Source organism: Rattus rattus, chromosome 5 (genome assembly GCF_011064425.1).
Source record: "Rattus rattus isolate New Zealand chromosome 5, Rrattus_CSIRO_v1, whole genome shotgun sequence".
NCBI lineage: Eukaryota > Metazoa > Chordata > Mammalia > Rodentia > Muridae > Rattus > Rattus rattus.
Window position 1 is genome coordinate 51097974 of NC_046158.1, and position 24509 is coordinate 51122482.

Here is a 24509-nt window from a genome sequence, read left to right on the forward strand (position 1 = left end):
AGATGGCACAACTACCATGCTCAGACATAACCTTGTCAAAGATCTCCAGAGACAAGTATTTTAAACACTCTGCTCAGCTCCTCACCAGTAGCCACCACCCAGCCCAACAAAGCCTCCTCCCACATGTGACCAAAGCCAACTTGGAAACTTTGCTTTTTACAATTGCAGCTTGGCCTTAGATTCAAGACCTAAGCAAATCTTCCTCTCCCCAGCTTGGCAGAGCTAGCCAACAGACTTCACAAACAAAATCCTTCTGCTTATGCAAGCTTTCCAATACATTCTTGGAAGCAAGAAGCTCTAACTTACAGCTCGACCAATGAAAAGGGAAGGGTGTCATTTTTTTCTAGATACAACTCATATCTCTGAGACTTTCTCCCTAAAATATTTGTTGATTTCTAATGTTTGCCCTAGCATGCTGACACTTTTACAAGAAGTCCTCAGACTTGCTTGCCCACAGTTTCCAAAGGACACTTCAAGAAGAGACTCAACTGCCAAGGCTCTCTAGTATCTCAATATTCCCAACAGGCTGCCGTACGGACTCTACTGGGTGAGCAAAGCATTCTACTTTTAATAAAACGAAACACTTCCTGAACTTCTCTACCCCAGAAAACACAACATGCAAACTCATCCATCAATGGCAATAGTATAACGTCTACTCTGCATTTCACATGTCTAAAACTAAAGTGCAGAAAATTAATTTTTATTAATTTCTTATAATTCAACTTTTAAAGTATAGCATATTTTATTTATTACCACAATAAAAATACATCTGATGAATACATTTTCCAAGCACTGCTTAGACTTTATGATCTACACAGCACTACAGATTCTAGGTATTAGAAATGTAACCCAGTGAACACTGCTTTCAGTATTCCTATTGCCCTAGCCTGCTTCCCTGTTACTGTGATAAAAACACTACCAAAAGCAACTTGGGAAGAAGATTTTAGTTGGCTTTTAAGTCATAATCCACCACTAAAGGAAGGCAGGACAGGAGTTCAAAGCAGGAGCTGAAGCAGACCATGAAGGATCGTCACTCGCTGGCTCACTTCTCTTGGCTTGCACAGCCCAGTTCCACATTCCCAGAGTGGCGCTCTGCACCATGGGCTGGGCTCTCTTACATCAATTAGTCAAGAAAATGCCGCACAGCCACACTCACAGGCCATTCTGATGGAGGAGGTTCTTCAGCTGAGTGAGATTCCTTCTTTTTGTCTAGGTTCATGTCAAGTGGACAAAAACTATGACTTTTTATAAATACAAAGGTTTTTTTCCTAGAAAATAACCAACTAAAATGAATTATACATTTGCTGATGCTCCTCCTACTCAGCCATCTAAAGATTTTAATCCAGTTGTCTCAACCTTCCTCTTTCAGCAGAGTACGCACATTCTTTCTTTCAGACTGTGGACAAATAATTCCCACCCCTTACTTCTATACTTCAACATAGTACTGCAGCAGCGGTCCTCCTAGAAGAAAATAATCTACCATCACACTAGGGACCCAAGTGTAAAACAGTACACTGTACGTTCTGAGTCAATCGAGCCTCCAAACAACCTTTTCCAAAGTCTTCCTTACAGCACTATTTTCAAGTATCCTGAGAGGCCAGCTGCTCAGAAAGCAGATGTACTAACCCTGACATGAGAGTCCATGGGGAATGAGAGTAAAGGATCCTGATACTAAATAACATCATGGTCACTAAGGTGAGGGAAGGTCACAGCATTCCTTGCCTTGCAATAACTCCTACATGCATTGTATTTCATTAGACTTCTCAGAGAAAGCCACAACGTCACTAGCAGAGTAAAGTAGCCACTGAAAACTACAGAGAAGCTTGCTTTAAATTACAAGTTGCAGAGTCCAATATGGAACAAAGTAAAGAAGAAACCAAAGTCAGATTTGTCAACCACAAATGACCAGAGTTGGATAATTCTAAGTAAATGCTAGCCATACCAAAGTATAATAAAATTCCCAGCACATTTTAATTAACTATACTTTCCTCACATGATAGTATAGTGTATCAAAATGTAAAAAGTCTCTGGAAAGCAGAGTTTATGTTCCAAATTGATAGGTGCTTGTTTTTCTTTCTTTGAAGAGAACCAGGCATCATGGATCTGGAATATGGCGTCCCAAAAAGGCTGACAGATGTGTCCATCTAACAGCACCTATAACAACCATGTAATGAGCCGGCTGTCCTAAAGGAGTTCCTCAAGGGCAAACACACGAGGGACTGGAAATGTAAGCACAACAAAGAATCCATGTGTTCTCAATTATAAAATCCCAGTGTTCTGCAAAGTGAAAGCATTTTTACACAATTCATTTGGCAGTCAACACTTGTCTGATGTGATACTGATTGGTGGTTAAAGACTGTTGAGAATAGTCTTTATTTTCCCCATTAAAAGTGACTGTTAATCAGTTTCACTTATATGTGATTATTAATGTGTGACTAAAGACTAATGCTTCAGATGCTGCTGGGGATACAGTACACACACACACACACACACACACACACACACACACACACACCCTTTCTAAACTCTCGAACACGCTGAATTCTAACACTGGCCTCTAGAGTCTTTGGATTTCAAATTATAAACATGTTGCAATTATTACTATTTGTAGCTGATCATGTTAAACATAATCAATACTTGTCATTTGCTGAATTATCTCCGATGATTTCTGATCACTAAGAATAAAAATAAACTCTCTGTAACTGTCTACAACTGCTATTTTTAAAGGGCTGTGATCTAAGGCATTACCTGGTAACTTGTTAGAAATGTAGAATCCCAAGACTGTCCCTGTTGCTCAGAATTTGCATTTTCATAAGACAAAGTAATATGCATGCACAGAGTTTTCAGAAGCAAAACCTGCAAGACCTGGGAAGATCTGCCCCTCTCACTCACCCCATCAGTCCACTGACTTCTCGCACGCTGATCCACTTTTCTCCAGTCCCTCTGGCTTTATTACTGTGCATCAGACACAGAAGATTCACACTCACTCCACAGGCCCTCGGCCTGCATTTTCCTGTGCTATCTTACACTCATCACCTCCTCAGCTCTGTACTCAGTGAGGCCTTCCTGTTTTCTCATCTGAAAAGTCAAAACACCATGACACTCCTGTTCTCCTTCATACTGCAGAAGCAATGGCAGGTAAAACCGCTGGCATCTCAACCCAGATCAAAGCAGTAATAACGTGTTACGGCTGCATCGTTACTCAACACTACACATTTCAAAATACAGTTCAGCTAAGAATGCCCTGCTGCAGTACTGGTTTTATTAAATCTCAAACCTAAAGACACAGCTTTTGTGTATTCTATGTGACAAAATGGGAAGTACATAAGGTGCATTTGTCTACCTGGATATTGAGTATGATGAATAAAGTAATAAATATAATAATCTTGAATAAAAGCACATATGAGATCATCAGAGTTGAGAGCTGGTGGCTGCAAATTTCATAAACACCATTTCACTTGAAAGAATGACAGACAAACCATGACTAATCAAATGTGGGTATTTGGTAGATATTTTCTTAAAAATGAACAAAGTAAGCTTGTCATTCAACAAAACTGACAGTATTTATTACTAGTCATAAAATTCAAGCTTTCAAGTAAAAATTAGAATTTGAGGAAACTTTACCAACCACCACAAGCTTAACAGATTGATAATATTTAAAGACTTCGGGTTATAATTAAAGAATGTGATTTTTAAATATACTGCAGAATAAAATGTGTTAACATGAGAAGATCTGTATAATTCTATACACTAATCATTTTTGAAATACCAAGTATACAATAATATAGCATCATATATGGTTAAAAGATATAGTTAAATACAAGGTTCACTAATGAATTTTAATGTTAACAGACAAAATGTTCACTGATACTATTTCAGGGTCTACAATCATTTTCATGATTTACTCGCTAGAAGCTGGGGAGATAATCAATTGGTAAAATGCTTGCCACATAAGCGTGAGGACCTAAGTTTGATCAAAGCACCCCCACAGAATGTCTGGCAAGGCTGTGCATGTCTGTGATGCCAGTGTTGAGGAGGCAGACACAGAAGATCAATGGGGCTTGCTGGCCTGAAAATATAGTCAGATCAGTGAGCTGCAGTGTTGGTGAGAAACTCCCGCTCAAAAACTAAAGTGACAGAGACTGAGGAAGCCACCAACATGTATCCTCAGCCATACACTACATGTCCAAACATGTGCACATATATACACATATGAAAATAAAATACTACTCATCAAATTTTAGGGTAGCATCAAAGAAAATCAGCAACTATCTAAAAAGACTATTAAAATACTTCGTTTTCATTTTTTCAACTATGTGCCTATCTGAAGACAGAGTTTCTTCATTACTCAAAATCATAGTCCTAAAGACAGGTGCAGATATTTAATCTCCAATTCTCTACAATCAGACATAACCAACAAACAAAACTCTTTTCTTATTACTTTATAAAATGTTTTCTCATATTATTTATTTATATTATTATTTAGCATGTAATAGCCTTGCTAACATTACCTTTAAATTAACTGCTAATTTTGTTATTTTTCAATTTTAATTTTAAATACAGTGAATATTGTTAACCCAAAACACAGCTTTTATCTCAAAGGGAGTAAGAGATTGTTTATTCTGTAACCAAACTTGGTGACCAAATTTGACCAAATTTGATTTATTTTAGCCCAAGTCTGTTCCAACATGAAAGCAGCTTCATGCAGTTTCTATAGTAAGAGCCAAAGCAGCCGTAAATCAAGACGCTTTTAAAACAACAAGTTGGGATCACTGATCAGCAGCCAGGTGGTTCAGCAATGTGGGGAGACCTCAGCTACAGGCCTCAGATGCTCAACTCTTCTGCCTTCTGACTGGTGGAAGTAGGCTTTGTTAATACACTGTAAAAGGTTTTGTGGGTTTTATCTGCAGGATGTTAGTTAGGTTGGCTTGCCTCTAGTTATAGGATGTTAGTTAGGTCTGACACATAGAGGGATTAGAAAACCCCTAGGAACAGCCCAAGATAAACTGTAGCTGGGCTCTGAGAAGGAAACGTCCCACCCTCTCCTCACCACTCAAGCTCTAACAGTCAGTCAGCTTTTGTATACACAGCTTTTTTCCCCAGAGATCCTCATTCACAATATATAAACATGTAATGCACCCCACAACCAAAACAATCTATGGGGCTCTCAGTAATAGCGACTAGGTGAACGGGCTGAAATTAGTTTGAGTGTCTAAAAACAAGTTAAAGTAATAGCTAGTCCACGGTACTAGATTTGTACACCTTATAATTCACCAGGTTTTGTTAAATGCTTTTAAACTTATTTTGTTAATAACTCAAAACAACCTTGAGAAATAGGTATAATTCATATGCCTTTTAAAAATAAGAAAACCAGTAACAGAGACCAAGGCATAAACACAGTTAAACACGCTCAGCAGAGTCAGTCCTTAACCCAGATCATACTCTTTCATTGCACATGCTCATAGCTGTGACTGGTAACAGGGATGCTTATGGTCAAGGCAAGAGTGAGAGCCAGGAAGCTCATCTACAAGTGTTGACTCAGTCAGAGAGAATCAAATTACTTGAGAATGGAGAGGAGGCACGCTAAGGAAGGTCACATGAATAAAAGGCCTGTAAACTGCTCAAAGACAGGCTCTGCTGGTTGAGGGATCCTTCAAATGCGGGCCCAAGAGTCCAACACTAAGCTAAATAATGTATACAAATAGCCAGTGTGCAAGGGGATGTTTCTTACAGCCAGGTTCATTCACACTGTTGGCACATTCTTGCCATTGCTGGCTTCCTTATAGTACATCCTTCACTGTAAGTCTTGGGATGTTCTCTGGTTGTCATATTCAGAGAGAATGATCATATCTTAAATCCATTAAGGCTGAAGCGCTAACTCTCAGGCCTACATCATGCTTATCTCTTGAAGTGACACTATCCTGACTGGGCTCAGTGACAGGAAGGGCACACGTCTGTATTCATAAAGGAGTCCTATTAAGGTCAAGAACAGCAACCTCTTCCAAATTCAAATTTTCTTAAGCTAAAAATCCTGCTGGAATATGCAGATAAACTCTGCATAATCCTGCATTTCTGCTTCCTATGATATTAACTATGAATCATTTTTGTTAAGGATGGTTTCTTTTGAAAAAGGAACCTAATATATAGGGGTGGGAGGAAGAAGTGGGTGGCAGAGCAGCACTCATGATTTTTGCAATGTGGCATTCACACCAGCTGTGGAGGTTGGTACAGAAGGTAAAGTGAGACCTCAGACTGTTGTCAGTGTGCTGGGAAGGAGGGAGAAAGCCATAAGTCAAGCTATCAGAGTTCATATGCATCCATGCAATGTGTTATCAAGTGAGGGATGGACTACATAACTCTACGAGAAAGAAAGATGGAAAACTGACTCTGCATTCATTTGGGAGACAGGAATGGAAAAATCCAACCTGCCTAAAATCTCCAACACATAAAGAAAGGAGCTCACAAGCGTCTCTGAAGACTAATGACACTCTCTCCCCAGTATCTCATTTCATGACAGCAATTCTGTAGCGAACTAGCCATTCTCACAGCTTCATTCACGTCCAGATCACCCTAACACTATTGTTGCCTTGAATCTCTAAGTTCATCAGATCCCAATCTTCTACCTGCAGTTACTGTAGTAACTGAGGGTGAAAAAGAGAATGCTCAATCCAATGACTGTGCTCTCTGGTATTTTCCAGTCAAGTGGGCTGCCAACAACCTTCCTACCTCCTAGGTCCTGGCTCGTGCTGCCTAAACCCCTCTGCCAGCTGAACTACATCCCCAGTCCTGCCCCCTATCTTTGCGCTCTTTTCAGTGTTCCACGTGTGTCCTGCAAGAGAGCTGTGGTGATCTATGGAACCTGTGGCACTTAATACCTGCATCATACTCCTGTGTGCTGCCTATGACCTTGCAAAGGCTTGAGTCCCTGCTGCTCTGCACACCATATGTGAAAGCATGGGCCTTTGCACGAGCCAGGACCTAGACTTATCAGCTGAACCACAGTGGCTCATACCTATAATCCCAGTACTCAGGAAGGTGGAAGCAGGAGAATCAGAAGTTCAATGTCATTCTCAGCTACAAAGCAAGTTCAAAGCCAGCCTAGGCTAGAGACTCTGTCTTAAATTTTTTTAAGATTTTTTTTTTTAAGTAAAGAGTACTTGAGAGCTTCCCATTTGGAGTTTAAATGGAAGAGTTTTCCTGAAAGCTAATATGAATTTCTGATAGGCGGACCATAATGACCTGTCTCACTTTGAGGGGCTGGTTTTGACAGTATGGTAGTGATCAACAACATGGGATGTAGGCTTATGGAAATCTGCCTGTAAAAATCAGAATTTTACTTTGGTTAAGGACGAAGAATGTTTGCTGCTGTATTACTATTTTCCCTGAGATAGCTAATATTAAAGAAAATTTCAGGAAAATACACAGAGATGTCAGTAGAGAGGTTTCCATACAGTCTTCAGAACATCGGTGATGCAAGATCAAAGGTGTGACAAAAGAAAGCTCCTTCCTGTCACTCTGCAACAAAAAGTTCCTAAGCATTTCCTGCATGACAAACATCAAGAGCCTGACCCAAGTGAATGTAACAAATGCATGTGCATGTGCAAAACATACATACTGCACATACAAAAACATGCATATAAGTCAATTACAAAGCACAATGTGGATATAGGTATTGGCTAAAACCATGTAAAGCAATCATGACTCAAACAGGACAAGAGATCTCTTACATGAACACGGTTAAAAGTTAATGAATTCCTACCAACTAACAGAAAGAAGAGACATGTCAACAGAATACCCACAAGACATCATACATGAAAGAACTTTCTGAGAGATCTTTATTTAAGCAATCATTGTTTTTACATTTCTACCACAGGCCTCATGTTTGAAATGTGTTCCAGAAAAATGGACAGGCAAATCATTACCAATTCTTAAATATCTAAATATCCTTTGTTTAATTTGAAATTCAAATTAAAACATCTTAATAAACAATATTGCTATACTAGAAGCAGATTGAGTGATTTATGTCAGGCAGCTATGAAGAAGCATTTGGTCTAAAATACTGTCTGCAAGCTTTACTGCATTAACATCGTTAGGATGCCCTCCAAAGTGTAGAATTCTAGGATCCGGAACAAAAGAGCATTGCCACTGCAAAGGGAAAAAGGAGTATGTGATTGAAGAGGTAAAGGCAGCCAGATCTCTGAGGAGAACCTGAGTTCAACACCAGTCTGGTCTACAGAGTGAGTTCCAGGACAGCCAGAGTTACAGATAGAAACTCTGTCTTTGAAAAAAAAATGTGATTCAAACCAACATCAGGCACAGAAAAATAACTGCAATGGAAAAATATTTTCATTGCTTTTATATTCTGCAAGAGATGAATATATCATTAATGACTTTAAATTCCTGTGATACAACAAAATAAATTATTCTTTAATAGTTCATAACTGACCATCAAATCAAAGCAGGGGCCACGGAACTTTCTCAGGGAACAACCTAGGGTATGCTCACTCAGAAACAAGCCAGAACTTACAATTCTAGTCTTAACCTACTTTTACACTTTATGTGCAGTTTGCTCAAAAGTAATTATCCACTATGTATTTCTCTGAGTGTTTGTTGCATTTATTTTTTAATGTTGAGAAGTAAACACGACTCCTTACAGCTGATGGCACTGGACCAAGCAAAAAGAGGTATAAAGAGGGCAGCCAGGGTTTTGCCACAGGCCACAGAATTTAGGGAAAGCCCATATAAAATTTTTAAGATAATGATAATCAGAAATTAGAGGACATGAACAAAATGTATCTGAGTAGGAAGCAAAAGATTGTAGCACATACCCAAAAGCCCAGTTAGAGAAGCAGTTGTTTTATAGTCACAAATGTCAAAAAGATGCACAAAAAAATCCATCTAAGTTATTTAAAATCCACTTGTTCTCAAATGCAGACTACAAACCTAAACACAAAAATAAAGTCAAGAAATTTTATAGTTAAAAAGTTTGCAACCCACACCTAGAAGTTTCTTTGACTCTGAAAAATACTTAAAAAAAAAAAACTGGAAATGGATACAGTTAAAATCATACCTTTTTATTTTATCAATGAAAAATTAGCCAAGTCACTTTATAAATAAAAAATCACCATCTTAGTACTCAACTATGGCAGTGAGTAAACAAGCCCTGGATGCTGGCAAACAGCCCCACATTTGTTCCCATACTGCATTCTTCTGACCATAATTTCTCTAGCTCCTACTTCAGAAATGAAATGCTGAAATGCAATGTTAACATGAAGTCAACAAAAATTAAAATTTAAAAAGATGTTTTACACAGGCAGAGGGTGTGAACAGAACACCAATGGTTTATGCTCTAAGATCAAGAATTGACAAATGGGACCTCATAAAATTGCAAAGCTTCTGTAAGGCAAAGGACACTATCATTAGGACAAAACGGCAACCAACAGTTTGGGAAAAGTTCTTTACCAATCCTACATCCCAGAGAGGGCTAATATCCAATACATACAAAGAACTCAAAAAGTTAAGACTCCAGAGAACAAAATAATCTTATTAAAAAATGGTACAGAGCTAAACAAAAAATTCTCAACTGAGAAGTATCAAATGGCTGAGAAGTACCTAAAGAAATATTCAACATCCTTAGTCATCAGGGAAATGCAAATCAAAACAACCCTGAGAATCCACCTCATACCAGTCAGAATGGCTAAGTTCAAAAACTCAGGTGACAACAGATGCTGGGGAGGATGTGAAGAAAGAGGAACACTCCTCCATTGTTGGTGGGATTGCAAGGTGGTACAACCACTCTAGAAAGCAGTCTGGAGGTTCCTCAGAAAATAGTGCTACCTGAGGACCCAGCTATACCTCTCCTGGGCATATACCCAAAAGATGCTTCAACATAACAAGGACACATGCTCCACTATGTTCATAGCAGCCTTATTCATAATAGCCAGAAGCTGGAAAGAACCCAGATGCCCTTCAACAGAGGAATGGATACAGAAAATGTGGTACATCTACACAATGGAATACTACTCAGCTATCAAAAACAATGACTTTATGAAATTCATAGGCAAATGGATGGAACTGGAAAATATCATCCTGAGTGAGGTAACCCAGTCACAAAAGAACACACATGGTATGCACTCACTGATTAAGTGGTTATTAGCCCAAAAGCTCAAGATACAATTCACAGAACACATGAAGTTCAAATGTGGATGCTTTAGTCCTTCTTAGAAGGGAGAACAAAATACTCACAGGAGGAAATACAGGGACAAAGAGTGGAGCAAAGACCAAAGAAAAGGCCATCCAGAGACTGCCCCACCTGGTGTCCATCCCATATGCAGCCACCAAACCCAGTCACTATTGCTGATGCCAAGAAGTGTTTGCTGACAGGAGCCTGATATGGGTGTCTCCTGAGAGGATCTGCCAGAGCCCTACTGATACAGATGAGGATACTTGCAGCTAACCATCGGACTGAGCATGGGGACCCCATTGGAGGGGTTAAAGAAAGGACTGAAGTAGGAGAAGGAGTTTGCAACCCTATAGGGAGAATAACAATAGCAACCAACCAGACACACCCCCCCCCCAGAGCTCTCAGGGACTAAACCACCAACCAAAGAGTAGCCATAGAGGGATCCATGGCTCCAGCCACATATGTAGCAGAGGATGGCATTGTCCTGCATCAATAAGAGGAGAAGCACTTGGTCCTGTGAAAGCTCATTTCCCAGTGAATGCCAGGGTGTTGAGGTGGAGGGGGAGCATCCTCACAGAAGAAGGGAGAGGGGGTGTGGGGGGGGACCGAGAAAGGGGATAACATTTGAAATGTAAATACATAAAATATCCAATTTTAAAAAAGATGTTTTACAAGCTTTTAAAAGGAGATCTAGTGCAAAATGACAGGATGTCAGTAACTAATCTGAAAGGACACTGAGCCCTTGACACAAAAAAGGCCAAGCTAACAAAGGAATGCTTTCCATGTGCAGCCTGCCCACAGAGCACAGTCAGTGCACCAGCTTAGCAAGGACATGTAACAATTGTTCTAAGGAGAAAGCTGTATGATTCTTTCTTCCAGTATAATAGACTCTTTCTTCACAAACCTTCCCAAGAAGGGTGGGAAATGAGCACTTGCCAACCTCCAAAGTATTTGGTTAAGGGCTTAAACTTAGACCTTCAAAAATCTGACTCAATCTGCAACCACAACAAAATTTCTTTTACTGCTCTTATTCTATGGCCTTGCATTTGCAGCTTGACTCCCTTATGAAGAGGCCAAGAAAAATTCAGAATGTCCCCATGAAGCAATGATCCAGCAATATAATATACTAAATGTACTTCCCATTTTAGCCTCTTTGAGCACAATGCTACTCCCAATGAAACTGTTGGTAGAATTTTACAGAGCAGCCAACAGTATAAATTCCTCTACTGATCTCAACGTGAGTCAGCATCATTCCCTCCACACAGAATATTAATGTAAATAGTAGAGATAAAACAGCATCAACTAAGGGTTGGGGATTTAGCTCAGTGGTAGAGTGCTTGCTTAGCAAGCTCAAGGCCCTGGGTTCGGTCCTCAGCTCCGAAAAAAAAAAAAAACAAACAAACAAACAAACAAACAAACAAACAAAAAACAGCATCAACTAAATGTTACACAGACAGGGTAAGAAGAAGCCTGAAGTAATTCACATTACAATCCGTACATTCCTGCTGACGTCACTATTGCTCCACTCAGCAATAGTGGAGCATTCAGAATTAGAATTAGGAATTAATAAGTACTAAAACTAGAATAGTTCCATATTATATTCCAAATTCTTTCTTGCCTTTAAATATAAAAATGACACAATTATCTGAAACAATTGCTAGTGGCCAGTGGTTTGTTTTGTTTTGTTTTGTTTGTTTTTTGGTTTTTGGTTTTTATGTATACATCATACAGCTTTCTGCCTGCATGTATGCCTGCAGGCCAGAAGAGGGCACCAGACCTGATTATAGATGGTTGTGAGTCACCATGTGGTTGATGGGAACTGAACTCAGGACCTCTTGGAAGAGCAGACAGTGCTCTTAACCTCTGAGCCATCTCTCCAGCCCAGTGGCCAGTGTTCTTGTAAATGCCATTATTTGAAGATTGCTAAAAACTAGACTATCCTCATCTCCCATGCTTTCTTACAAAAGGGCACTTTTACCTGTGGTGCCAACAGGATTCTATCAGAAGTATCAATAAATTAAAATTTCTTTATAATAGATAGTGGCTAGAGTACTTCATGCTCCCCATTTCATAAAGAAAAATTAAAATAAAACAGTATGGAAGAGAGAAAAATGGTTTATATGAAATATATGTAGATTATCAATGGCCACTCAAGTCTGTCCATCCAGACCCATTTTTGGCCAGTCCTGTTTACTCTGTGGTCCAAAAGGTTCTATCTATAGACTTGTGCCCTAGCTCCTCACTGGACTGGGTTAACTGAAGACACTGTCATGAAAAGGAAGACAGTGCCTTTTCATAAGGAAATGAGGTGGCAGTGTGGCTCCTATGGAGACAACATTATAGTAAGGACTATTATTGATATATTAAACTTTGAGTGGCTCTAGAATATAATATATTCCATTGATAATGTGCATGTGATGTGTGTGTATGTTTGTAAATAGCTTCCATTTCATAATAGGTTATATACAGTACATAGGTAAAAAATAAGCCTCTATTTTCTTTTTAAGGTACTTTAAAGGGCAAATACAATGAATGGAGGCAGCCCTTTCTAGTTTACAGCTTTCAAAATAACCTTAACATCTTCAACAGAAGAACCAGCTCCTCTCTAAAAATGAACACATTTCCAAGTACTAAATTTAAGACTCAAACTGTACATTTTGTTGACTCTCCTTAAACTGAAGGGAAAGAGGACACAGGGTGGCAAGTGCCATCTTGTGGGCATCCTAGAAACTGTTCTGAGTCTCAGAGCCAATCTTTACAAATGTTTACAAGATTCCAAATAAACAAACTGTTATTGTAATTTAAATAAAAAGAGTAACTCTGTCAGGACCTCAGGTCAGTGCCTACAATAAACTGTGTTTGTGTGAGTAGAGAGCTGAGGCAGGCTTGCACTTCATCCCAGGCTTTCCTGGAACTTCTTACGTAGCCCAGGCTGGCCTCAGCCTCAGCGACCCAACTGGGATTACAGCTATGCACTAGCATACCCAGCACATTTGTGGACCTGACTAAGATCCTTCCTTCTAAAGAACCTGGGATGCTTCTAGTCACATCACAACATCTGTCTCTTACCTGCAGGAGCTAGTCTGGAAAATGGAGGTTGAGACTGCCATATATCGAATGGAGTTTCAAAAGCGTCTAGTTGGAGAAGTTAGAATAATTCTCCCAGTTTCATGATATAACAAACAAAGTTACAGAACACCATGCCTCAATAAACAAACAAACAGTAAAATGGGAGAAGGTGCTTTCCACAAAACCCAAACCAAAAGAAGTTATCAAAAATCTAAAATACAGTGCAATTAATGAACAGATACACCCATAAGTCCATAAGCTTTGTGCACATGTCTGATAAGCAGAAGTTCATGACAATTCAGGTGATCTGGAGGTCTCAGCTCAGTTGCAATGTAAGGTGCTTGGAGTCATGAGGCTCCATAAAAAAAGATATTATACAACATATCAACGCCACACACACACACACACACACACACACACACACACACACACACACACAGAGAGAGAGAGAGAGAGAGAGAGAGAGAGAGAGAGAGAGAGAGAGAGAGAGAGCTCCCTTTTCTCACAACGATGAATGAAGTCCACTCACTGCACATGGTCTTCAGCTTGAAGACCATGCAGCTCAGCAGTATCGCCACAGCCTGCTTCAGTCTTTAAAACTTATGCCTTGTCTAACAGGCCCTAGGTCTGATCACTGGCACCACCCAAAATAACTGTTTCTTGTCATGTAAAAGACGTCAGCTAAAAAGAGCTGGACAGGGAGATGGGAACTGGTAAAGTGCCTGTCACCCAACCATGAGTACCTAAGTTCAGATAACTAACAACCACATAAAAATCAGGCACAGTCCCACATGTCTGTAACCCCAGAACTGGTAAGGGCAGGATCCCTGGAGTTCACTGTATATGAGAAAACGAAGATGAAATTTTTAGGGCATATTTCTTTTTGTTATCTAATATCACTTCACTGAAAATGCATTAATTTTCCTTCCTAATCTGATAATGAAACATTTTACTATAAAATTAGAAAATGCTAGGTGTTATCTGCTGAAATCTTATAATTTTTAATTTAAAATTATTTCCAAAAAATGTAGAAGAATTTCAAATGCCTGTCTTGATTAGAAGATGAGGTCACATAGCATTGTGTGTGTGGCCACACCTCAAAGAAACAAGGTCTGGAGACTGAGTACAGACACTGCTTTCTTACTCCCTCTGGAAGCTGGAGCATGTGCGTGTGCATGTGTGGAGATGGGAAGGAGGGGTGGAAACAGGGAGACTAGCGAGAGCAAGAGCTCGGAGCTCCCCTGTCTGGACAGACCGAGGAAAGCAGCAGGGGAAGCAAGGCAGGGCCCTCAAGATCACCACCTCCATCTCTGGAAAAATCAGATGAGGCCTCAGCAATGAGTGCCCTACACCAGCAGCGCCTGCATCCTCCTTTCTATTATCCTATTTTTGGTCCATCTTGCTCTTTTTTCTTGTCTGTTTGAGGCAATGTATCCACATGACTTCAATTGAAAGAATAAAGTGACAAGACTAGAGGACCTGGTTTTTATCAAGGAATATAACTCCAAAGTCCAGGAGTAACTTTTAAACACACAATGAAGAAAAATTGCTAAATTTTGTTTTTTTAAAGGTTCTCTTTTCTTTTCCTTCCTCTGATTGTGTGGCCCTGGTGTCCTGAAACTCACTTGTAGATCAGGCTGGCCTCTTAACTCAGAGACCTGCCTTCCTCTGCCTCCCAAGTGCTGGGATAAAGACTCTCTTCTTTAACTATGTAGACTGTTACCATGAGCATCTCTGGGACCCTGAGGAGTTAACAAACGACATCCAACTACCAAACAGTAACAGCACAAAACAATATGGAGAGCAACCAAGGCAACTGCATCGGCAGTTTCACCATGAATTGAAATGTTGTAAGTAGTACATGAAATGTCCCGTAAGGCACCGAGCTCCTTCCCCCTCCCTTTTCCCCTCTGCTTTTTCACATGGTCTCCTGTGAGATTTGCTGGCCTTGAACTCACTGTGCAGCTGAGCGAGACTCTGAAGTCCAGGCCACACTGCTTCACATCCAAGCTCCAGAACTACAGATGTGGACCATCATCCCTAGTTCCTGGGTTGACTTCCTTTGGGGACCACAGCTTAGTTATTCTAGCATATCCTGGAAAGCAGCTATGTGAGCTTTGTGCTCCACTGTCTGTTTTCTTCTGAAAACACTTAGGGAGCTGGGCACAGTGGTACAGTTGTAAACGCAGAACTCAGGAGATAGAAGCAGAGGGTTATAAATTCTAATTCACCCTGGACGACATGTGTTTAAGGCTTAACATGGGACTCTATCAAAGTAAAAACAAAATAAAAAACGACAAAAGGAAACATCCTGACAGCCCATTTCTAAGTAAGGACTAGTCTGTGAATGCCCTCTGAACATGGCCACCCACCAGGTCTGAAAGGGAGACTTAATGAGGATGCCCCACCCCAACGCCACCACTCTGAACAGCCTGCAAAGTGCTGAAGGAACTGAGAGCCATCACACAGGAAGCTCCCCCAGTTTCTCTCCCATGTAGGAAAGTCTCTCCTGAAGGTTTTGTTCCCAGTGCAACACTGGACACACAGCAACAGCTCATCAGCCTGGATGACCAAGTGAGCAGACACTGCCCTCTGCCCTCTGCTTCCAGTCCGAGGAGGGTGTTATGGGATACAAAGCAGTGTGCATCCAATCGTCATCTCACCACAACCTTGGACAGCTGTGCTGACAAAAGCAACTGTGTTGACAATCTCACAGTAAGACATATTTCCCCTTTACAGGCCACAAAATTGCAAGAATATATGTGTGTATCTATCTTCCCTTTAAATACTGAAAATAAGATAAGTGGTCAACAACAAAAAGTATATATATAAGAAGCATTCTGAGCTATGAACTACTGCTAACTCAGTTAAAAATCACAAAATGATGGTCATCTCCTATAACTAGGCCAGACTTCCAATGGAGGGATGGGAATACCAACCCAGCCACAAAACCTTAGACCTATAGGATGTGCTGGGGCAAAGATGGAGCAGAAATTGAGGGAACAGCCAATCTTCAGCCTTCTAACCCAGCATATCTGACGGACTTTATTTGGAACAGGAATTATGAAGTGCTATCCTACCTTGCCTTACAAAACTTGACAGTTGACTTCCTTGTGTCCATGTTTGTCCATTTTGGACACAATTCTGTCTGCAGTTGAAGCAAGGGCAGATTTTACCCAGTGATAGGTTGCCATGTTTGAAGCAAACTCCATAAGGAGGTTATCTGATGTTAATCATCTTCTTCGAAGGGGGAATGGAGGTGCTGCCAGGAGCAGACCTGTCTCACTGTCTAAAAAAGGTTTCAATTGTTAAAACATCTTTAAATGCCATACTCTGTGTATCTCCAAGGTTTTGGAGACCATCTATTTATCTACAATATACGTGAATTGATGGTTTTTAGCTATTGACTACCTGATTAACCTAGGAAGCATATTTTGTGATAAACTAGTCTAGTATCTACCATGGCCATGAGTTTGATTGACTATTAGCTCAGATTACTTAATCATCCTAAACAGCTTGTAATAGCAGCTTTAAAAGAGACTAGAACTTCATATTATACTACTAAGAATCATCTAGGGTTGGGGATTTAGCTCAGTGGTAGAGCGCTTGCCTAGCAAGCGCAAGGCCCTGGGTTCGGTCCCCAGTTCCCAGAAAAAAAGAAGAAAAAAAAAAAAAAAGAATCATCTAGGTACAGGACCTAAAATAAGAGTGGAAAACATGTATAGCGAGCTTGAGAGATGGCTCACCAGTTAAGAGCACTCTCTGTTCTTCCAGAGGTCCTAAGTTCAAGTCCCAGCAACCACATGGTGGCTCACAACCATCTGTAATGGGATTCAATGCCCTCTTCTGGCATGTAGGTGTACATGCAGATATAACACTCACAAACACTTAAAAAACGTAAAAAAAAAAAAAAGACAATGTATACATAGTATGTTTATACAAATATCTATACCAATGTAACAAAATATGACCTTAATATGTAACAATATACAAAGATTTATACCAATGTAAGATTATTGGCTATAAAATATTCTTTGGTTTAAGAGTAGATTCAATAATCTACTCTTGTTCCTATTCTTCCTGTATTATTTCTGTATCTCCCTTTTCCTTCTCAACCCCTTTGCCTTTACCCGAGGAAGAAAGGATAGAGAAAAGAAAAACAGAAATCCTTGAGTCTAGCCTCCTATACTTTGGTTTTTGTTTTTTAAATCAAGACCATTTAGTAACTTGTAAGCAATCCCTTTAGAATGACAACATCCATCACCTAATAGAACAACCAAAACCTACCCTCCCTGCCTTAAGCGAATGGGACATTGTTTGCTTAAAATTGCTTCCTGCTGATTTTAGAGTGTAGTTTTCTTTTGTGGGGGTCCAAGAAGATTAGAAAAATGGTCTTAAGAAAGCTAGCTGTGGGGTTGGGGATTTAGCTCAGTGGTAGAGCGCTTGCCTAGCAAGTGCAAGGCCCTGGGTTCAGTCCCCAGCTCCGAAAAAAAAAGGAAGAAAAAAAAAAGAAAGAAAGAAAGAAAGCTATCTGTAACAATTGTTGTCAAGTCTCTATATGCTGTGAAAATATAGGTTTAAATGAAGTCCAGACTGGAACAGTCTATGATGCTGAATGAACTGAATTAGTTGTTTTAAGTTGAAGTCCCCCAAATAATCAAGACACAGTCCTACTGATCTTTTTAATAGGACTTGGCTATAGCCACTTTTATTTAATCAGTCGGAGAAGATTGGTGAGCAAAGTTGATACGACATCACTGGTATACATGAGAATCTGCTAGTCAGGACTGCAACCAGATCTTGGGGCCAGTATTTAGCATTTGAATATATAGCAGTTCCAGAAAAACACTCAACAAGAACTCTGTAGGATACCCCCCTAGCCTGGATGTATCCTCCCTGGTCACTACCCTCCTACTTCCACTGCACATGTTTCTTGGTTATGTGTTGTTAGAATATAGGATATAAAACCTTTCTCCACTACTGTAATAGTACTGACATTGGCGAGATCTCAAGTATCTTTCTTACGTCCTCGTAAGCCTTAGAATGCTTGCTTTAACCTCCCTGTACACTAGGAGTGAACCGCACTTACAAACAACCCATCCTTAACTGCTCCACATGCTGTGCTGGGAAGAGACAAAGGATGAGGAAAGGGTAAGTAGGCTGCAAAAGCTATGGCGGGTGCTCTTTGCAAACTGTACCCACAGCTGAGGAGCCAGCCCCTTGCTCTTCAAGAACCTCCACTTAGGTAAAGCCAGATCCTGGAGTTCACCACAGAAAATAGTATCAGGACCAGACAGCACGAAGCAAAGGTGGGAGTTTATTAAAATGAGAGTTTAAAAAATGATTTATTTATTTTATGTGTATGGGTCCTCTAATTGCATGTACACCTAATGGTTGTGGGTCATATAATGGGTTGCTTGGAATTGAACTCTGGACTTCTGGAAGAGCAGTCAGTTCTCTTAACTGCTGAACCATCTCTCCAGACCTAAAATGAGATATTTTTTAACACAGAGTTAAGAATGAAGGTTAGCAGAAAGTCACTCACGAGAAGGAAAAAAAAAAGCACACCCAAGAGTGAGGATGTGGACTTCTCTCAGGAGAGCCATGAGTAAGTGTCTTAGGAATGTCTGTACACACAATTTTTGTGGCTCTAAAGTTATATCTCAAAGGGTTATTAGGATTTTTCTCCCTTTTCTCTCTTTTATGATTAATGAGATTATAGGGTGACTCGAGATTACAAACAGATAAATGATAGGTCACAATGATTGCACAAGAAGGCTGCCACATGCCTTTAATGTTAATGGGGTTTCTGAAGGTCAATAGCTGGAAAGGAGAATGTTAATATTCCTACTAAAAAATATGTCTCTAGAAAAGGGAGTGTCTTTATGCCAGCAGCCTTTGCAAATGCTGTGAATTGTGCTAAGTTCTCAGTCTTTAGTGAGTGATGTCAACCAAACCCAAAATAAGGGGCTCCTATCCCTTTTCATGTCCCCAAAATTCCCACTCCCTGCTTCACTCTTTTCAATTTTTTTGTACCCCCAGAACTGTAATGGGGGAACGTTGATCATTTATGATCACTGCAAGAGTACCAAAATTAAGGGGAGCCTGTATTACATGGAAAGCAGACCATGATCATAAGTAGTAGGAAACCAATTCAGGGAAGAAAAAGGAACTACTGACTCAAAGCATAGGAATCGAGCTCCCCACAAACTGCTCCTATCTTCCTACGCTACGTCTTGTGAGTCACCTCAAGTTCTTCCTGGACAAACAAGAGGTATTAAAAAACAACAAAAATGAAAGCCTGAAGCATGAAATGTAAATGTTTAAACACATATAGTAAAAGTGATATGAAAACTAACAGGCACGGAACCCAAATACTTACTATGACAAGAAATTGTACTCTTTTTACTTTCAGAGCTCTGAAAACTTGAGTCAGCCATTTTGATAAGCAATTTCTATTCAGTTTGATTCTGTTCCCTACTGTGAAGGTAAAACATGAACAAACAAGTTAATTTATGTGCAATTCCTTTGTACTGCTAAAATGAAAATGAACAACAGTTTAATGAAATAGGCATTATTCTCTAAATATGCCAACTTATTCAGAAACACCTCCTGGTTGTGGACACTATCTGGTTTGCTGCCTGTCTGCCATCTGCTGCTGCAGCCTTCTCTGACTGCCCAGGCAGAGCAGCTGACCCACTCACTCCGCTGCACTCTCTGACAGCCCCAACACTTGGCGTATTATATACATTTTTTTGTTATCTATTTCCCCTACTGTAAACATGAACAAGAAATAAAGCAGAAACTGAGACTTGCCTGGCACATATTAGGCCCCTATAAATATTCATCAAATGGATAAGCAAACAAACTGGAGAACAGAAGTACGCACCTTCTAGCCCTGGAGCTACTCAAAATCAGAATCCTGTGCTGACTTCCTTATCTCAATATACAGCCTATCCCTCCCCAACCTCATATGCTGTCATCTTCAGTATGGTTTCATTTCTTACACCACATTCCATAAACCCTTCTTAGTAATGCCTTACCCTCTTAATAAAACTGCTTTCTTTTCTCTTACAATGCAGTTCCTTCATACTTGCCCTGTCTTCTGTCTTACCCTGACAAGATCCTCGGACTATAAATGAAAATATGTCAAGCTACATGCGGAATTAACATGTGTTCTTCACAGGTAGAATACAAACATCGCACCTCAGCTTTACTGTCATGCCACAGTTTTTTTGTCATACAGAAGAAACTCTCAACCAAGCACAGCCCTTAGACAGACATTTACAGCACTCACCTGTTGTCCTTCCCACCTAACTAAGTCACTACAATCCTAAAGTCACCTCTACAAAACTAATTTCACAGCTGTTATGCAGCCGGGCACAAGGTATGCATCAAAGGCAGGAACAGAAGGAACGTGTGGTCCAGGCTGAAGGCTGAGTACTGACGTGAGAAACAGGACAGCAGGAAGGCGTGTAGCTGCTTACAGAGCCTAAGGGACCCATTCAGTTTTCCAAATGTCAAGTCTGTGGTCAGAAAAATCTATTCTAGTAATGATAGTTCACGGACTGCATCCTCTGTAGTCCTGCCTCACATCAAGAGATATTTGCAATCTAAAAGTGAAAGGTGATGTCGGGAGAGAGAGAGGAGACCTCTGAGATCAGCTGCAGAACAATGAGGTGTCTGTGGCCACACCAGGCCCTTGCTGACTCACTGTCTCTGCTCCACAAATCACAGCGGACACCTAACTCTCAGGAAGCCACCCTCTTCTCAACTTAAAACAACCACTCAAAACACACAGGGTATTTCTGTTCTTTGGGGAAAGGAAAAAATGATCCACAAATGAGAAATTTTCTTTGAGGTCCTTGGATATAAAGCCACCCTAATGCTACTGCAGTGTGTTTTACAGGGAAGAGACATCCACACACCTGTAATCCCACCGCCTGAGACAGAAGTCAGACACCTGGGAACTGACTGCATGGTTTGAGATGGGCCTGAGCTACACAGACTGTCTGACGGGGGGGGGGGTGTAAATTTTCCACAGTTTATGTTTTTAAACTCAGTCTTTTGCTAATCAGAACTTTACTGAAATCTACTTCACATCCTATTTAACATTCAACCCTTGCAAGTGTTGCTACAGTGTGTTTTTAGTGTGTAAAGAAATAACTGCTTTTATAACAAAAAGTCAAAGGATGAATGTAAATTATAACTTTGTCAGACATAGTTTTATAAACATGGTTTTTCAATGTTTAATATGGTCGCCCTGTCCTGCTATTTCCTTCCTATCTTTCTTTCATTTAAAAGTAACAATTAGCCCAGCAAGATGGCTTGGCAGGTGAGATCATCTGCCACCAAGACTGAGGACCAGAGTTTGAGCCCCGAAAACACATGGTAGAAGGTGAGAACTGATTCTGACCTGCACATGTGTGCTACAGTGTGCACATGAAGCTTAGGAACACACACTTAATGACACAAATAAAATAAAGAGTAAGATTTACATCAACCAACCAAAAAAAGGAAGGAAGGAAGGAAGGAAGGAAGGAAGGAAGGAAGGAAGGAAGGAAGACGGACAGATGGACAGAAAAAAAGTGGTGCATTCCTTTAAACCCAAAACTCAGGAGGCAGAGACAAGTGGATCTCTGTCAGTTTAATGCCAGCCTGGTCTACAGAAGGAGTTCCAGGATAACCAGGACTAAACACAGAAAAACTCTGTCTTGAAAAACAAACAAACAAAAAGAAAGAAAAAAAAGATTTTTGTCAACTAATAAAAATTAACCATCTGGATGTCTGTAATCCCAGCACTTAGACTGAAGAAAAAGGTTAGCTCAAAAACAAGCATTTTAAGAAAGAAAGAAAGAAAGAAAGAAAGAAAGAAAGAAAGGAAGGAAGGAAGGAAGGAAGGAAGGAAGGAAGGAAGGAAGGAAGAAAGGCAAGTTACAGATACGCTTTCTAAGAATGAGTGACTTGTGGTTTTACACAGACAGTTCGGTGGTTTTGTTACATGCTGTGGTGGATAAAGTTGCTAAGGGTGCTGACCCCCGCATGTGAGATTCAAACAGCACCCTCAGCCCCATGCAGGAGACCGGTTTAGAGAGACTGAGAAAAGCTGCAGCAGCTCAGCCCAGCCAGGTCCTCTTTCACTCAGACGTCTCAAGAGGAGGGCAACAGCAGAGCGCAATCCCACATTGCACCAACCTGGTTAAAGAGATCAACAATTATTTTGCTTATGACATCTCTTCTGGACGATAACCTTACACCACACACACACACACACACACACACACACACACACACACACGTGTATGTATGTACATATGTATATATGTATAGATCAAAACTATTTTTCTACCATATTTCTTTTAACTGCTTTAAATCAGTCTAAAATATAGAAGTAACTTTTGGAGCTCAAAATTAAAAGACAAATAATTTGGGCCTTCCTTTGTGAAACAGGGTTCACCAAGTAATCTAGACTAGCCTAGAGCTCCTGGTAATCTTCCTGCCTCAGACTCTCATGTCCTGGGATTACAAGAGTGCACCATGACTCCTAGCTGATTCCTCTCTTTTATGTATGAATCAGATCTGCAGACCCTAAGAAAATGCACAGTCTGATGTATGCCTCTGATGCCACTAAATTTTCACACAGAGAACAACAGAGAAAATAAATGTCTATGTGGAAAGAGTAATGTTAAGACAGAAACTATAAAAATGGATGTAAAAAAGTTAAACATTTTTTCCTTAACAAGAAATCTTAACTTTTTGTTAACTGGGACACATCTCCAAAGGCTGAGCTAGTTATAAAAGGGTAACCTGAAGGAGCAGATGTGTGTCATCAATATTCCTTTACATATTGCACAGATGGCCAACATCAATTGTAACTACTATGAACTATCATTTTTTTTCCAGTTTTCCAAGACAGGATTTCTCTGTATAGCCCTGACTGTCCTAGAACGAGCTCTGTAGACCAGAGTAGCCTCAAATTAAGAGCACTCTGCCTCCAGGTTACTGGGATTAAAGGCGTGAGCCACCACTGCCCAGTTAGCAATATGATTTTTTTCACTCTTTTACATGATACCAGGTTAAAAAACAAATTTGAAAACCAAATAAGAGAGAGCTCAGCAGTTACGTGTGCTCAGTGTTCTTACCGAGAACCCAGAGAGAGCTCAGAGTTAAGTGTGCTCAGTGTTCTTACCGAGAACCCAGAGAGAGCTCAGAGTTAAGTCTGCTCAGTGTTCTTACCGAGAACCCAGAGAGAGCTCAGAGTTAAGTCTGCTCAGTGTTCTTACCAAGAACCCAGAGAGAGCTCAGAGTTAAGTTTGCTCAGTGTTCTTACCGAGAACCCAGAGAGAGCTCAGCAGTTAAGTGTGCTCAGTGTTCTTACCGAGAACCCAGACTCAGTTCCCCTCATCTACCAGGCAGCTCACAACCATCTACAATCTCAGATCAAATGGTTCAGCTGCCTTCTCCTGACATCCACAGGCACCAGGCATGCACACATATACACGCAGACAGAACACTCACGCATAAAACATGTACATCTAAGAAGTGTCAGCAGACAGTAAAGTAAGTGAAAGTTTCCTCAAAATTAGCTTTTGGTCACAGAGATCATACTGAAAGCACTCAGCTAGCCTGTCCTTTAACTTCAGGACAGTCAAAATTTGCTAAGTACATCATGCACCACCACCCCCACACACACCCCATTCCTATTCAACTTCTTGGAAGGACTTCTACAGAGCAGTGTCAGGACAGTGACAAATGCTACACAAACTAAGACAATGAAAGTTTTCTGTGGTAAAGGACTGAGAAATAGTAACTTAGTAACTTTTCTATTACTATGACAAAACACCATGTCATTTTCATTTGTTTAATTTGGGACCCCAGTGACCCACTTCCTCAAAAAAAGCCACACCTCCGAATCCTTCCCAAAACAGCTCCATCAACTGGAAACCAAGCCTGCAAATATCTGAGCCTATGGGAGCCATTCTCATTCAAACCACCACATCCCACAGCCTATCCCCGACAGGTTTGTAGTCAGACTACGTAAAATTCATTCTGTCCAACTCTGAAGATCCCTACCATCTCTTTCAGTCTCAACAATTTTTAAAAGTGTTCTCAGACTAAAAGCAAGCTCTTAACTGTAGGCCCTGTAAAATTAAACAGCAAATTATGGAATTCCGACATACAGTGGAACAGAATACATTTTACCACCTCAAAACAGAGGAATCAGGGCATAGGAAGAAAATACTGAACCAAAGCAAGA

The 24509-nt window shown here is 40.3% G+C and overlaps 1 protein-coding gene across 2 annotated transcripts in view; it reads right to left on the reverse strand.

The window, feature by feature from the left end:
- Chn1 (chimerin 1) overlaps nucleotides 1-24509 on the reverse strand; it is a 152968-nt gene that overhangs the window by 122122 nt on the left and 6337 nt on the right. Inside the window, exon 1 of one of the 2 annotated variants that reach the window (XM_032903500.1) lies at nucleotides 22290-22341. The exons of the other annotated variant lie outside the window; for it this stretch is intronic. Coding sequence (XP_032759391.1) covers nucleotides 22290-22326 — 37 coding nt within the window. The 5' untranslated portion in view covers nucleotides 22327-22341. Of the gene's footprint in view, nucleotides 1-22289; nucleotides 22342-24509 lie in introns of those variants that run through there. 2 annotated transcript variants of the gene reach the window in all.